Source organism: Lycorma delicatula, chromosome 5 (assembly GCF_047948215.1).
Source record: "Lycorma delicatula isolate Av1 chromosome 5, ASM4794821v1, whole genome shotgun sequence".
In the NCBI taxonomy this organism is placed as follows: Eukaryota; Metazoa; Arthropoda; class Insecta; order Hemiptera; family Fulgoridae; genus Lycorma; species Lycorma delicatula.
In genome coordinates this window covers 180880448-180898464 of record NC_134459.1, presented here as the reverse complement: position 1 = coordinate 180898464, position 18017 = coordinate 180880448, and the positions used below count along the sequence as shown (strand labels likewise).

General features: G+C 27.2%; 1 protein-coding gene across 2 annotated transcripts in view; it reads right to left on the bottom strand.

Moving 5' to 3' along the window:
• Nucleotides 1-4368: 4368 nt before the first annotated feature.
• The window catches only part of Acf (ATP-dependent chromatin assembly factor large subunit), a 151869-nt gene continuing 138220 nt past the window's right edge, over nt 4369-18017 (bottom strand). For both annotated transcript variants that reach the window (XM_075367686.1, XM_075367687.1), the window contains one exon: nt 4369-15204. In XM_075367686.1, the coding sequence (XP_075223801.1) occupies nt 15006-15204 (199 nt within the window). In that variant the 3' untranslated portion in view covers nt 4369-15005. The remainder of the gene's footprint in view (nt 15205-18017) is intronic.

Here is an 18017-nt window from a genome sequence, read left to right as displayed (position 1 = left end):
CCTCATGACAACATCTAAGATAGCTGTGAAAAGAGTGTATAACACACTACCTTATGTCAGTAGTAACCTCAAATGAACCAGAAAGGACTCGCTCATGAACAATTTCGACATTCATTAAATAATATATAACTGTTTTTATATTAAGATTCTTTAAGAGAGATATATATCTAAATCTTCCAAATTACTTCTCTATTTATGGATTCAAATACCTTCTCAAATTCAAGCACAAATTCAAGTACAAAGAGGACTGCCATTCTGCTTGATGTTCTTTGAATCTAGTTTGCTCTTTTCTAAGGGTCATCTCTGTAGAGGATTTAATTTCTTCCAAGAATTAATTTTGTTAGAAATTTGCGTATTACAGGCAAGAGAATTACACCCAACAGTTATCACAGCTTGTTGGAAGATTTTTATAAAGCCCTTATTTTGATTTTTTGGTGTCCACCCTTTCTTCCAGATAACTTCAAAGCTCCAACACAGCTGTGGTGCTTTCCATATCTACTTTCAATATTTCTGATATAATACGATTGAAACCATTAATTAACCTTTACTAATTCTCAGTCCTTTTTACAGTTTAATTAAATCAATTTTTAAGAGAAATTTTAATCTATACATCATTTGATATTCTGGCACGCCAAAAACTTATCTCTTCATTATAACAATATTCTCCATTTAAAACTTTAAGTGCTCCTCTAATAATGTGTAACACGCTACATTAAATTTGTTTACAGGTCTCTAGTTTGTAACTGGGATAATGCTTTTAGGCAGTGACTGTAACTAAACAGTACTTTGTTACCAAAATTTATTTCATTAAATAAGCTTTTTTGTTTTGAAATAAAAATATTTACAGTTTTTATCAAAATTTTTAAATTTTCATATATTTTTAATATCATAATCTAAGTTATATTTTTTACTGATTAGATGATTAGTAATGCTGAATAAATGTGTTATTATTAAAGAACTGCAATGTTGACAAAACCCTCTTTTTAAAAATAGTTTTAATTTTTTTTTTTAAACATTTATATATTTAAAAAAAAATTATTTTAGAATCAAAGTTGTATCTTTGTTTCTAAATATTATTTGTTACTTTATATATGTATATTGACTGTTGTAACTGAATAATATCAACATTTTGTCCACAGTAGTTGAATAGTTTTTATATATTTGTAGTTTTATTTTAATTTCCTTGTTAATACCCTTTTATATGTCTGTGCTACATTATACATCGTTTAATTATTTATTTATACATTTTCCCCCTTGGTTTAAACCGTTCCGATTTTTATTAAGCATTATATCCTTTAAATGGTTTCTTTTTTAAAATATGCAATTTTTTTAAACTTACATTAACTACCAATGTCATTAGCAATTATACACTGGGGCTGGTTTGTTATAAATTTTCCAGGCTCCAACTGGATATTGAACCTGGAACCTTAGGTATAACAGGAAATTTTACAAACTATACAAAAAAAAGAAAAATGCATTCTCTAGATCTTTCGATTTTTTTCAAACTATCATCAGGAGATTAAAATATCATATAAAAGTAAAAAATTAAAATGAATTACAGTTATGACTGTTTGCTTGTCAACAGTACAGTGAAGGAAATATAGTTTGCTCTGGTGGAATAAAATAAAATTAACAGAAAATATGTTATCAAGAATGATATTTTAATTATGACTATTATTATTATTATTATTATCTTTTTATGTTTATGTTTAGGGCATGTTTAAATAATTTACCCTCTTTAAAAAATGTTTGTTCATTAATTCGATTTTTATGGATACTATAAATATAAAAGGGATATCAAAAATTTTTGTAAGAATATTAGGATTGTATGTATGACCATTATCTACGATATGTTTAGCATAATTAGAATTTTCTGGTTTATTATTTTTAATACTATTCATATGTTCCTTTTGCATGTATAGAAAATTTAAGATCGGTCATACCGATATATATCATATCACAATCTTTACAGTTTAGAGACTATATACTCTCTGTTTATTAAAGTTTGAATAATTATTATTTAATGTTTCACTATAATTATTATTAATATATTTAATTAATTTATTATTTGCTGAAAGCTAGTGTTGTTACTCTTTTTCTAAAATTTTTCAATTTTTTGACTATGGCGTATATTCTTTTTTTAAATATATTTTCTCAGTTTTTTCTGGCAATAATTTTATTTTGTTTATTATGCTAATTTTATTATTTATTCTTTTATATAAAAAAAAATATATTATTTATTGTATTAAATATTATTAATTGTGTAATAATAAAATTAAATATTGTATTAATATTATATCCATTTGTACGGGCAATATTTTTAATTATTTCAATTTCTATGTTTAAAGCAACTTTGTCATATTTTAAATAATGTATGGCTATATAAGAATGCATTAAAAGCAGCCATTTTTTGAGACCGTGGATGAAATGAATAATGGTTATTATTTATTTTATTGTTATATTTATTTTTATGTCAAAAAAATTTAAGCAACTGTTATTTTCCGTTTAATCTAATATTGTATCCGATTCATTTTGATTATTTTCATTGTATATGGTATCATCGACATAACGTTTGTATAAAATAATGCCATGTTGTGTTAGGATTTTTTGGATTGAAGTGTCTTTTAAAAATAGTATATATTTATAATATAATTGCTGATAAAGGCTCACCCCTTGCTAAACCAAATGGTTGTTTATAATATTGATTGTTAAAAGTGAAAAAACTACATTCACAACATAAGTTAATCGTATCAATTATGTATTTAAATCTTTATTGTTTTTTTTAATAATTAATGATTTAGTTACTTGAATACATAATAAAAAAAATTTCTAAAGATAACATTTTTGTATTATTAGTTATGTTGATTTCATATAAAGGATCTATATAATATTATAACCATTTTTTAAAGTACAAGAGTTAATGTATTTTATAATTTTAAAGTAAATTTTTACTTAATGTACTGTATTTTTGTTTTTTTTTTTTTGCTGGTAAGGTGGATTTTTTCACTTTTTAACAATTTTATTAAAGTATATCAACGGAAACCACATTTAAGAAATTTATAATTTTTAAATTTAAATAATGGTTTGTTGATTTTCAATTTCATAAGTAATTCTTTTATACTTCTATTATGTATTCTTCAAAATCAGTAATATTTTTTTAATCTGTCTTTCAAATATCATCAACGTATATATAAAATACAATGTGTATAGGACAATAGATTAGAAAATAAAATATTTCAAATGAAAATACTGAATTTATTTTTGCAAAACCATTACCTTTTTACCAAACATTTATACCATTGCTAGTTGCAAATTTTTCTAAGAGCACAAACAACTTTAATGAACAGCAAGGGAGCTATAATGAAAGTCATTAAATATTTAATAAGACAAAGGCCCATAGCAGAAAAACTATTTAATAGAATAAACTGAAATCGTCTTGACATTCAAGTCGGCACCCCCATCAGTTCAAAAAGATTTTCCATTTTAACCTTTTAGTTTATTTTAAAATGTCAGCTCTGTTTGAACCGTATACTATGGAAGAACTGTTGTAAGATTTTTATTTTCTGAAGATGCCAGATAGGCTGAAATTCACTTGTAAATGTTGAAACGATATGGTAAAAAACCATTTAAATTTTTATAAGTGAAGTGAGCAGTTTAAATCAGGCCGAACAAGCGTCACAGATTTTCATCTTAGCAGAAGACCGGCGAAAGTTTCAACCGATGCTTTATAAAATCGCATTGATTATCTTATTCACAAGGAGATACATAAAAATTTATAGTGTAAGAATTGACATTATCCATTCCATTAACCACAATAAATTCAATTACCGTCAAATGTGCAATTTTTTTTAGTTTGGTCCTCTCAAAGGGTTGTTACATACCAAAGAGTTTGTTAACGACAAGCAAATCAAGAACGGTTCAAATTCCAAGGTGAATGTTCATTAATACTGGAATAAGACTGTTCACAGACAGATGGGATCAGTGCCTGTATATGGATAGGGATTATGTTAAAAAGTAGCATTAGTTTCATTGTTGTTTAATAAATAATAATTTTTCTTCAGTCATTTGTCTCTTGATTCTCAAATATATAATCGATTGTGTAATTTATATATTTAAGTAGAGTAGAACAGAAAAATGATGAATGAAAGTTTTAAAGATAAAAAATGTTGCAGTCAAGAGTAAATAGCACAATATTCTAATATGTTACTTCAAGGGCAAATATTTTTATTATCGGTAAATGTACAAGACAGATAATGAAATATGAATATTATAATAAAAAATTCGTAATTTTATGAAAAAGTTCTGTATTATTCAATTAAATAAACGTTGATAGTCATAATGGCAATGATGATAAAAATAATAAAAATATTAAAGTAAAGAAAACTGATGTTATTAACATATTAATCTATTAAAAAAAAAAGTAAAAACTTACACCGCATTGAATACAGTACATCTATTTTACTAAAAATATTACAGATAAATCACCAGAATTAATAATAAGTTATATTAAAAGTTGTCATAAGCAACATTAAAAAAAGTAATAAAAATAAATTTACCTAAGAGTAACTACCGATTATTCAATTCCCATTAATCATAGTACTTAATTAATAATAAATAATATAACTAACAGTACAGCAAGTAAAATATAATAAAAATATAATGCGTTTTGAATTTTCAATTTAATCTACATAGACATTGTTCTTCTACACATAAATCAGTATTGTGCTAAAATAATATACTGTTTAATATATAAAATAACTTTTATTATACTAACATTGGAATATCACTTTAAAAAGTTATATTAAGTAACATGATCATTTTCACACAACAAAATATATAATAATACTAATAACTACATTCGCTAATAAATGATCGTAAGTTAAAATAAATTCAATTATAAAATACACAATACAATGCAATAAAAGATGAAAATGCAACGTTCCAAAAATATGCCACTGCCATACTTTTAACAACCAAATAATTCATTTGGTAAATAATAAACACACATTATACATATATATAAAATTAATGAATGAAACAAATTTGTTTAGTAATCATTACAAGGAAAGATTCTAATAGAATTAAATTTAATGCTGAATAAATGATGACTTTTATAAACCATAAATTATAAAAATATACTCATAATTCTAAAGCATACACAACCCCAAAACATAACAAATAAATAGATATCAGAAGCGACAGAAACAGATCATCACTGTGAACTACAGTGTTACTGATGAAATAAACCGCAACAAATGCTCTACAATATGAATATGCATCCATAATGAATGAGACTAAAGAAATAAGAAGACTGTAAATGAAAAACGGCAGAAATTAACACAGGATCTTGAATAACATGATTTACGACTATTATACATCTAATACTTCTCAGGGAATATTTTGGAGAATACAATTTGAAGGATATTCCTGCAGCTTAAGCAAAATTTAATAAATCGATTCTTATTAATATATGAAAATAAACAATGCTGGATACAGTTTTTCTTTATGCAACAACTGTGTATACTGATCTGTAGGCAGTTGATGCTGCTGAAAAACCTGTCTCCTTATCGGATATAAAAAATTAAGTCGCTAAAAAAAGTATTAACTACTTCAGGCTTCTTTTTTTTGTAATAAATCAAAATTACAATGCATTTCCATATATATTTTTGTTTTTGCAGTTTTATCAGCTAGCAGCTTTAAATCATTATTTATTAGAGCTAATGATTGGCTACTCGAGTGAAAAGGATGATGAAATCTCTGTATGTGGAGATCAATATTAGCCAAATGCCAAACTCAAAATTCAAGATTTTCCATTTAATTAATTTCCATTAATCCCACCTGTGAAGACCAATACCTAAACAAGAATTTCTTTTTATTTATTAGCTCATTTTTTTGGTGTGAATTATACACTACTATAGCACTGCCTTCCATTAAGCTTACAGGAGAATTAATAAAATCGGCAACTAAGAATACTAATCTGTATGCACTTCCAATGTATAAAATAAATTCAACAATCGATAAAGATCATCAAACTTTCAATGACCGGATTTATGAGTAATTCTTATAGCTATCTTTTAACTGTTTAGCCTCTGAAACCGCTCTGGTATTACTTCTGAGGATGATATGTATGAATGTAAATGAAGTTATGCCTTGTACAGTCTCAAGTCAACCATTACTGAGATGTGTGGTTAATTGTGGTCTAGTATTCAATTCTGTATAAAAGTAACTATTTTTAGTAGAATTTGAACTTTACAACTCTTGACTTTGGAATCAGCTGATGTGTAATGACAAGTTCACCATTAGACCAACCGGTGGGTTAATTCTTATATCTGGAAATTATTTCCTACCTAAAACATGCAACCCAAATTTTTCCAGTTATGAAAATTTTATTGTAACACTATGTTTTAAAAACATTGGCTGTTCATTAATTTTGATTTCTTTCAGAGTTATTCAATAATTTTTTCTACGCAGTAGTTACAGTTTATAAAATTTTAACTAGTATACAATTGTGAACAATCCTATAATATTTATTATTACATAAATGCATAAATGACAGATGTAAATCTGTCCTAAAGGACAGATTTGGTAAAGGTCTGGTGTTAAGAGATCTAGAATCAGACTGACGGATTACTATTCTTGTTTTTTTAAACAGTCTTAAAATTGAATTAAATAGCATGCTAATACTTTTTAAATTCAATATATCACTTGCACTGTAATAAAAATATTATGTGACTTAATCAAGCATATTAAAAAAAAAGTAAACTTAAAAATCATCCAAGCAACAAATAATGCAAATTTTTTTTCTACAAAAAAAAAATGGGTTAACTTAAACAGTTACAGTCAACAAACACAATTTACCGGTTAATAAAATATATTCTCTGCTAGGAATTATTACTTAAATTCCAGTAAGAGTACTTACTTAAATACAGTATTACTTAAATACAGTAAGAGTATAACCAAATATAAAAACAAAATGCATTCAATACAAGTGTTTCAAGAGGTTCAGCTGAACTTAAATTGTCACAATATTGTGGATGAGGTCAAACAGTTATGCAGTTTGAAGTTATATTAATTACTTCCTGCCTGTATATTAAAAAAGAATACTATAATATATGACAGAAACACAAATAGATTATTTGTTCATAAAATATATTCTGTAGATGCCATTATATTGACTTTAATGTATTCAAACACGCATAATGTTGTGCGTTTTTGTAACTGTGTTGAGGATTTTCTACTGTTTACTATGCTTTTATTAATGTAAAAAAAAGAATCTGAAACTTAATATACTAGGTTATGATTTAGATAAGGAAGAATGCAAAAGATGGTTATTGCAAAATACAATATTATGACATCACTGGTCTACAAAATTCACTTTATACAGAATAAATAATTGTTATAATTTTTTATACTAGTTTTTAGGTACCTACATTGACAATGATAACAAATAAAACAAGACTGAAAATAGCAATAAATGGTAATACAGAAATTTGTATTTAGCACCTTAGGTGAATAATATATTAGGCACCAAAAATTTATAGCCAAGGGCCACTGTGTAATTTGTTAAGACATTCACAGGAAATAACCTTTTTCTTATATGTTTCATTAATGTTGTACTTTCAACAAATCGTTAATTACAGTATGCCCAGATTGATTGTTTGTTTCATTTTTATGATGTTAAAATTTTATTGTAATTAGAAGTTAGTTTAACTTCAAGAAAAATTTTAAGACACTAAACTTTGGCCAACAAATGTTTGTTGTTTTTTTTTAAACATATCATAACCTCTTAGTAAATGAATACATAATTTAATTAAATAAAAAATAAGTGCAGTTTAAATCTTTTAATGCTTTAAATCAACTGTTTATATTTGTGAGTATGTTATTATCATTTTTGTGCAAATCAAATACTCATAATGAATAGCTAACCGTCTCTTGTATTACGTTATTTTCAGTTAATAACAAAAATTATGACATTAATAAGCGAATTTGATTTTTTTGTTGACAGTATCAATGACTATATTCCTGAAAAAAAAGTAACCTCTATCTGATGAACAACTACACATAATATAACTAAATCTGTAAAATTGCAGTTTTTAAAATTAATTGGGTGAAATATACAACCAGTTTTGCCTGAAATTTAATGGTTTTTCGCCAGTCACATATGGAATGAAGAATCACATCTTACACCAAAAAGTTTAAGCTGTGTATCTGGTTACAGGAAAAGGGTTATTTATATATTATCATTCTGTTTAACTTAACATTTTAAGCGGTTTTAGGAGAAAAGAAGAATGAAGAATGATAAAAGTGGCGTGCAAAGACAGACTAGAGTCTGGCTGATCGATCCCAGCCGAGATGCAGTAGCAAAGAAAATCCCCGAACTTCATCTCCCAAATAACCTTCACTGTTTCCAAAACTTACAATTTTGTAACAGTCAGCACATGCAACATCCTCTGAGGGGAGCGCATTGCTTTTCCAAACACTAGGGACCTGAAAGGCATATTCCTGTTAGGCCGGAAGGCGCTAGCACGGAAAGGACTTCAAGAAACAGACTGAAGTAGAATCACGCCGGGAAAACAAAGCTCATATTTGCCTAGTTCCCACGATCGGCCCCGGTCAATCATTTCTTACTGATCTAAAGGACCAGAACGCAAACAATAATTCTGTATATAAATAAACACAAAAATCTATAACCACCACTAAATAAATAATGACCCACCAATAAACACACAATAAATGAGTCACAGCAGCGATCCAGGTTCTGCCATTTGTAGGGAAATAAAAAACTCTCCCGCTATCCTTGCGTTCCCGTTCCATTTCAAGAATGACTATTATTATAGCCAGCAAACAGTAACATTCCTAGTCAGTAGAAATGGTGGGGGTAAGTTGGTTGCAGCTTAAGCTATGACCTACAGTGATCTTCCACTCTCTAGGTTATACCTAGGTAACATTATCATTAATAGTAATACTTATAAAGCCACGTTCAATTTCTTTTTTTAAAAAGAACTATCTTTTATAAAATTAAGTAATAAAATATAATAATAATAATAATGACAATATCTTCTACAAATTTCTAAATTGATTTTTTTTTATTAACCCAACATGAAAGAATTATTTTTTTTTTTGTAGCAAGTAATATGAATAAATAGAAATAAAAATAAATAAAACGTATTAATTTAAAAAAAAGTTTATCGATGCAGTTTGTTTGTTTAAACAAGTTGAAATGTATTTTGAACTGCTGTCTTTTTTTCAAACCAATAAAAAAAGAATTTAATTAAAATCGAGGTAAAAATTTACATAAATCATTTAAAGTTACTTACACATTACTGCTGCATACTCATTAATTGGTAGTACACAGATTACTGAAAAGTACCACGATTCCTTATAAACTAAAGGCAGTAAAATATTTTTTAAAAAATCATAAAATATACCTCCTTTAAAATAACTTTATAAAATACAACGATGCAATCGCAATCCTTAATATGCAAATCGAATCAAATTCCATTTTTGACATTCAAAGTTAAATCTAATTATAAAAGTGAAATAATATAGATCAAACAGAAAACTAGAATTTGGTCATCCAAAAAATCGCACGCTGATAACCAGATGAAAATATTTTTTAAATTCTTATTGAATTTTAAAAACATTTTCATCCGATTATTAGTGAGAAATTTTTAAGAGAGCAATTTATTTATTCTTAAAATCAATTTATTGTCAATTTTAGAAATAAATAAAACATGTATGTAGCTGAAATAACTAACTTGTCGGGTGTTTATTCCTTTTTTCTTCAATAAAGAACTCTTTATATAAATGTTATTTCTAAATAATTCTACCCTTCTTTAAAATCTAATTTAGTTGGCATAACAGGTATCAGTGTGATAAAATAACTTCAATTTTTAGTAATCTTATACCGACCGATGTAAGTCTACTCTTTTAATTTTTTTAAATCAATAGAATGCGGATACAAATGCCATATGCAAACGGACTTGACAATACTCAACTCCAGATAATATGGAATGAAAAAAATAAAAGTTTGTCTGCCTAGTATACATGAACTATAGAAATTTAGAGAAGAAATCCAATTTTGGGTAATAAAAAAATTACTCATGCATGTTGTAAGGGAGGAATTTTTATGAATACATCTGAAAGTGTCAGGAATTTGACATTGAAGATCTCAAATTATAAAATTAAACAAGAGAAGCAAATGCAATTAAACAAAACTAGAAGCGTAGAAAAGAAGAAAGTAAGCAACCCAAAATGAGATATTGGATAGTTCTATAAGATATTAAAAATCGACTAACATATCTTATAAGGTGTATCCCCAGTTGTATTCTTCCACTGAAAAAGGTTTCAGGGTAAAAAAACAAAGTAAAGGAAGTTTTTGTAATTTTACATTTACTTAAGTTCTCTTAATATAAATAGCTTTTACGTGATCTCTGTACATACAGTAAATTTTCAGAGGATTAATTGACTTGCAGTAGTCCTGAGGACTGAATTGTAACAACCAATCAATATGAATTGTATAAAAAAAATTCAAACAGAAAAATCTAATTTTACTAAACACATTATAAATAACAACCATAATTATAACCCAGAAAATTTTATTCACATACTCAATTTTTCAAATAATATACACATTACCAATAACTTAGAAAAGTACCATGTGTATTTTAACAATGATAAATTAATAAACAAACAAACAAACAAGATTTGATAATGATATATCGTATAAGCAAGTACTAAATAATAACTATAGAGCGAGTTCATCATACCGTTCCCGTTCCACTTTACCGTAACGATGGAGGCATTCATAATGACAGGATATTAAGTGGACACAATTTTAAACACATGATGATGACCACTATTATATTTTATATACTTAATATATGATAACTAAGTTTTAGTTTTATTAAAAATATAATATACATTTTTAAGTTCCTGATGATGGAATTCTATTTCGAAACCGCTTGAATGCATAAAAAAATTGTTGGTAAGTGGGTTTTTTAATTATTAATTATATAATCATACCGCCGATTTGCCGTGTTTAATAAAATTATTATAAACTAATCATTGAGTAACACCACATACAATGAAATGCTAAGATAAAAAGAGTTTTCTTGTAACATAGAGTTTATAGAGTAATAGCTCTGGAAATCTGAGAAACATTTACATATCGGTTAACAAATTGTTTTTGTCCAACATTAAAGTCATATTACAGTTTAAATAAATCCAAACCAAAGCTCCCAGCCATCTTGCATCGCTAAATTCAATATATAAAATGTACATGTTGAGATAATTCTTCCGTTCTCGATATCAGTAACATTTTGTAACTGTTATATTAGGGGAGGGGGGAGCTAATGCTTCATTTAAAGTTTATTATCTGTCGCAAATACAGCCGATAAATTCAGGACACAGATGATGAAAGCACAATGATCACCGTTAATGGAAATTGTACGTTATGAAAGAATTACAAAATAATATTTGTGGAACGAAGTAAAATATGGTTATATGAATTTTTTTACAATGAAAGTTATAGTCTGAAGTTGTGTCCGACCAGAACAGACTTGAAGATTATCAGGGAGGGGATGATTAAGAGAGACAATGATTTGGTTTCGAGATCAAAATCAACGTATAAATAACTACAGTTGATAAAGTAAATTCTGCACTTCCATTTAATAAAATAACTGTTGATAAATGAAGATCTGCTAATGAGAAATTAGCGCTACACAAGATTGTTCTGAAGAAACAGTATGAAAACAAACAAGAAAGTTTTGATTACAAAAAAATATACTGTCTGCTTCAGTACAGATACACAGTATTCTAGTTATCAGAGAAATATGATAACGTGTTACATTTTATCAATGCGATCAGTGATTTGCAACCGGTCATATTACTGGCCTCAAATAAATTTCTTACAATAAAAAATAAGTCTTTTTCAGTTCAGACAATAACAGATCGGTCTTGTGCATCGATAGTGTTATTTAATAAACAATTGCTTTAGATTAGAACGATGTCATATTATATATATGTGTATATAATAATTGTAATTTTATAATATAAAAATGAACTCTCTATATTTAAGAAATTTACTTTATTTCTAATCAAGACTCTTAATGCTGAATAATAACCATTTATTAATTAAATAAAGACAATATAATGTACGTCAATAATGTTTATTTTTGAACCTGATCTTATAAAATATTTTGTTAAATACAATTTTTGAATAAACACATAAGTCGTGTAAAACAAGATAATATTTTACACCTGATTAAAAGAGATAAAAATGATTTAATGACACATTGAAACGAATCCTTTTTTTTCTACGTCTGTATTATAATGTGTTAATTACGCAGTTGGAACCTGTATCATAATGAGGGTCATTAAGAAACAGATTTTTATTATGAAACAGGTCGAAACCGATCATTATGAAACTGATCAAAAGCCTGACCACTTACCAACCAATCAGAAGCGGTACTGTTTTGTTTAATTTATCATTTTTACTTTGATTTTAATCCAATTTAGAAGTTAGCAAGCAGAGTATACCGATAGAAAACTAAGTTTTTACACTGTTTATCTTTTTGTTAATTATGTTGGATTTTTCAGAAGAAGTGTCTTTAATACCGATCGATATTAAAGAAAAGACAGAACTTAATCTATTGTTTAATGTATTTCTTGAAAAAACATAATTCTATAAGCAATATACATTTCTATCACCGATTTAAATAATAATCCCAATATTTTCTAAGCCATAGAAATAATACGGTATGCAATGGCCATTAATGTACTCTTGCGAAGTTTAAAACACTTGCCAAGGCTAATGTCGAAACTTATTTCGCACTCTTTGGATATAAAGATTTAATATACATTAAACTCAATAAAAAAAAGACAGCAAAGTTCATTTTACAATTTACAATATCTCTCAAAACAATTTGTTCTCCATTGAAGAAAAAATGGAGAACGCTTAAAAATGAATAAACCAACATCATAGCCAGAACACCTATAACATCTTCACTTATCTATTCAACTTCAATTCACCACAGATTTTTGGTCCATTCAACAACTTTTAAAAATTGGATGTGTTTTCACGGCAAGCCTTAAAATTCAACACTGTCTAGCGATGTAAAAATTCAGTTCTAGCAGAAAAATTGTATTATACAACTATTTTTATAAAACTAATTATTAAATGAATTGAAAAGTACAGTACACAGAACAAAAATAGGCTTTAGTGTTTTAATAGTTGTTTACTGTTCAATTTTTTTTTTTAAATAGTTGTTTGTTTTTTCATAATAATCATATAAAATTTAGTTTCTTCTTTATTAACTTTTAACAAATAGCGTAATGTTTAATTTTAATGAAAACAAAACCAAACAAACAGGTTTGTTTATAGTTAAATGAAAAAAGGTTAAGTTTTGCATTATTAAGCAAATATTATCATTAAATAATTTAATAAATAAAATTTTATTAATAGCAGTGCCAATGTACTTAAGAAGAATTTTTTTAGGTAATTTATTTCATTTCAAATATTTCAATAAATATTTTAAAAATTCAGTTTGCTACCTCTACTTCAGGCAAATAAAATAGCAGTCATATTAGACCAAATTATTAAACAACACAAGATTCTTATCGATATAATGTATGTAGAATGAATTAATTACAAACGGGTCCCCCCTAAATATGGAAAAAAATTGGAGAGTGAAAAATGAAAAACTGGGATAAAAATGTATTAAGAATAAAAATGATAACATTAACAAAGAAAGAAGCAATAAAGAAATGAACAAAGTTGCGCAAACCAATAAAAGTGGAGGATGTTCAGTTGAAACTTATAGAAACACAGATTCACCAGAGAACAAAAGAAAACTTAGGAGGAATGTTTTTTAAGTTTTAAAAATTTTGAATGTTTATTAAAAAAACTGAAAATTACAGGTGTATACTAATTATTTCAAATAAATGAGAACCCATATATAAATAAAAATTACATTATTTTATCGAGCAACATTCAAGAGGAGTTATAAACTATAACTTTTCTGCCTTTTCATCAAACTGTACAGAATAGAGCACAACATTTTCAGCAATAAAAAATGTAAGATAAATTTGAGATTTAACTGTAAATTTAATGCATAACTCGCTACTGACAATGTTATGGATGATCAAGACGGTCTAGTTTTTGTGTCGCTGGATAAGTGATAACAAAAACTGGCTTAACTCGATCACAAAAATTTATTCTTAAAACAAAAATAATACAGAAATACATGACAAGTTTTATATGAAAAAAAAGATTGCTATATCATAGTTCTAGAAACTGAACCAAAAAATTGTGCCGCCAATCAAAAAAAGATTTCAAATGAAAATAAATAGCATCATAACATTCTATACAGAAGACCTAGTGGAGATATATATTCTTTAAAATCTGCATTAAACAACAGGCAAAATTATGCAAATTATTTATAAATAAATATATTATATACACAAATTATCATTACGATCACCAGAAAATATTATAACTTAATATTTAAATAATAATAATAAATATTACAATAATTACCTTATAATCTTAACTATTTATTACCACATTATTACTAAAATTATAAATAATACTTTTTAAAGCTTCTTAGTTTAATTTTTTTTTTTTAGATTTTTAACAATAATGTACACATTATTTAAATGTCACTAAATGTTTCATATAAATAGCATTTTCTTACACAACAGACAATAATAATTGCAGTAACAACATTGTTAGCATCACCTTATTAATTCCTACATTATATATATATATATATATATAATGCTATGCATAACCAAAATATTATATTACAGTAGTGTCATCCACTAACATTTATAAAAACAGCATTATAACATACATAATTAATTAAACTAAATCACACAATTTGTGTAATGTAACATAACTTATTAAAATTATTATAGCTTTTTATATATATAAAATGTCTTGTCTATTTTCTAACTTGTAGTTTTCTTATACAAACTTTTATATAATAGTAACAGATGATAAATTAAAATATTGTTCTGGGTCTTTTACCACTTGGAGGCCGAATTTCATCTTCACTGTCATCATCTTTATCATTATTACAATGGGCCCCATTGGTATCATCACTTTCATCTTCATCATTGTCATTAACATCATTATGTGTTATTTCCATTTTCCTTTCGTTACATAATTTCTCAAAAACTTTTTGTAACCTTTCACCAGCCCTGATAAGAAAGAACACAAATGTAAATAAACCAAATATAAAATATTCCAAATGAATATACGTGTATTCTTTTTTAATGACTAAATACTAAATGATCTCTTTTCAAGTAGAGCAAATATCATGTTACAATATTTAACTAACACATACATTGCTGCATTATGTGATGAAAAAAAAGGTTATTTTTTATATCACATTTATTAATGATTAATGCAAGGAGCGACTGAAAAGCAACGCACCCTCGAACGTAAAGAGGGAACAAAATGTCACAGAAAGCAACAGCTGCCATTTTATAATTTCATTCCCCCACTACAACATGCCAAAACTCATTGACCTACGCCCTCTTATTTTCTGTAATCGTTATGAAGTTTAACACCCGTTCTTTGTAAATGCATCTACATAAATGTACACCGATTAAACTTTTAACATCAGAAAAAGTGACATTTGTTGTCTCTATAAGCTATTTATGGGATAAAACTGTTGATTGAAGGGTAGGTGGGCAATATAACTGTGCATCATAAGCTGGTAACGTGAATTCTGAGGATGAAGTGAGCGACCGGTTTCTGTGATTATAAGGAGCAAGAAAAGGTGGATAAATAGATTCAAACTGACCATCGCATCACCACCCAGATAGGGGCATAACAAAAAAAAGAAGAGTAGAAACATTATTGAACAATTGGGTTACTGTAAAATCTGTTTGCAGTGGGTGCCAAGCAAACTCATAGAAAACAACAAATAACAATGAAAAAAATGTTTTAAACGGCTTCTGAAACCTTATCGTGATGAGAGAGATGGCTTCTTCAATATTGCGAAGGAAAATGAAGCTTGGGTGCATCATTACGATGCAAAAGAAAAATAGCATTCACGCAACACTGACACTATGGTTTGCCACAATCAAAAAATTCAAAATACAACCTGCAAAAAAATTCTATTGACAATGTTCTGCAATTCAGAACACATATACACGACAGAGTACCTGAAGCTGGGTCTCAACTGTAAATTCTGTGTAATGTACAGAGATGTTAAAACACCTTAAGAATGTGTTGTATGCTGATAATTCTGAAAAATGATAATGTTTGGTCACACACATCATGTGCAACCGTCTCAAGGCTCTTGTGCACACATTCTGTACTCACAACAACTGCGACTGTCACTTCTTTCTGCGATTAAAGGGGGAATGGACATTTGTTTTATTACGGATGATGAAATGGAAGGATGTAATGAGGTTGTAGATCAAGGAAAGTTCAGTAACATTTTTTTTTGACGGATGAGAAAACAGATTAACAATTAAAATAAATGTATAGCTGTAAATGGTAACTAAGTGGAAAAATAAATTAAGTTTTTGTACCAAATAAAATGTAATTTAAGGCCATATTTGATTCATTTGGCTGTCACTTTTCATTTGTGAGTTATGAGCGACTGACCATTAAATTTCAGCTATTCCACATATAAGTAACAAAAATGTTACTCATTTTATTTTGTCACAGGAGACAAGGTATGAAAAATTGATTCATGTCAGTTCTAGGATTAATTATTTCATATAACTGACATTCTGTTATATTTTAATAGCTATTGTTTTCACTTAATTTTTTCTAAATTGTGTACTGACTGACTTTTATCAAACGGTACTGGGATAGGAACCAAACTTAGCTAAGTTAAAACGCTACTGACTTACTGCGAACAATTTTTACTTAGAAATCTTTATTTTCAGAAGAATTTTGATAATAAGTGTTAAAATTATTTTTCTAAAAGAGTCAAAAGCATATTTCAAAATGTTATCAATTTTTGTCACGTAATGAACGAACAAGGACAAATTTAATATTAGCCATCAATGTTGTAGCTCTAATGTCTTATTTATTCTAACCAGCCAGTATTGTGGTTCTGTAACAGCTTTGTATAGTACTTCTCTATTATATAAACAGTTTATTTTACTGAACATTTACTGTAGGGTTCTGGCAGTAATAGTTAATTTACATTTTCATACATATACTACAGTTTAGTTTTAAGTTTTCTTCTTGCAAGGCATAGGCACATTGCCTGTTCCAGTCTCAAAGAATATATCCTATCTGCAATTTGAATCACCAACGTGTTCTTGGTCTCTCAACATTTCCCCGTCCCACTAGTTTATATTCCCACATCTTTCACTCAATCTTCCATTCAGCATTCTTTCTAGATGCGCCAGTCATCATCTTTCCTTATTTAGTATTCTGTTTTCCAATTTACAAGTACCTAATTTCTAAACCTTAACTTTTGTAACCTATGTATTTTCCCAAATACCTATAACGTTGCATTTTTTGTAGATATATAATCGTTTCAAACTTTCTTTATACCATTACTGTATTTATATATCTTTTGCAAAGCAGTTTATATTTGTAATACTTTCAGTATTATATAATGAGTCGATCGTCTAGACTTTCATAAAGGCATTCTTTAATTGTTGTCGCTGACGTTTCAAGTCCTCAGTGAATTATTTAACAGTAATAATCAATCAGGAAATTCTATTCCCTTTCAAACAGAATCAGATTAAGAGGTGTTAGATGGGGTTCATTTACCAGTATTGATGAACATGATACATTGACAACAGTTTTCTATGTGCAATTAAAAGTTTACAGATACGGAATTAAAAATAAAAATTTTAAAAACACTTCATTTTATAAACTACTAACTAATCTTCCTAATTTTCTAGTCAGTATTTCATAAGTGGCACACAGCTAATAAACCTCTTAGAATTAATTATCTTTACCAGAATTTTTCTGGAATGGATCACTGGATAAAAAAAAAATATATATATATATATATCCACTGTATGTTTCTTTC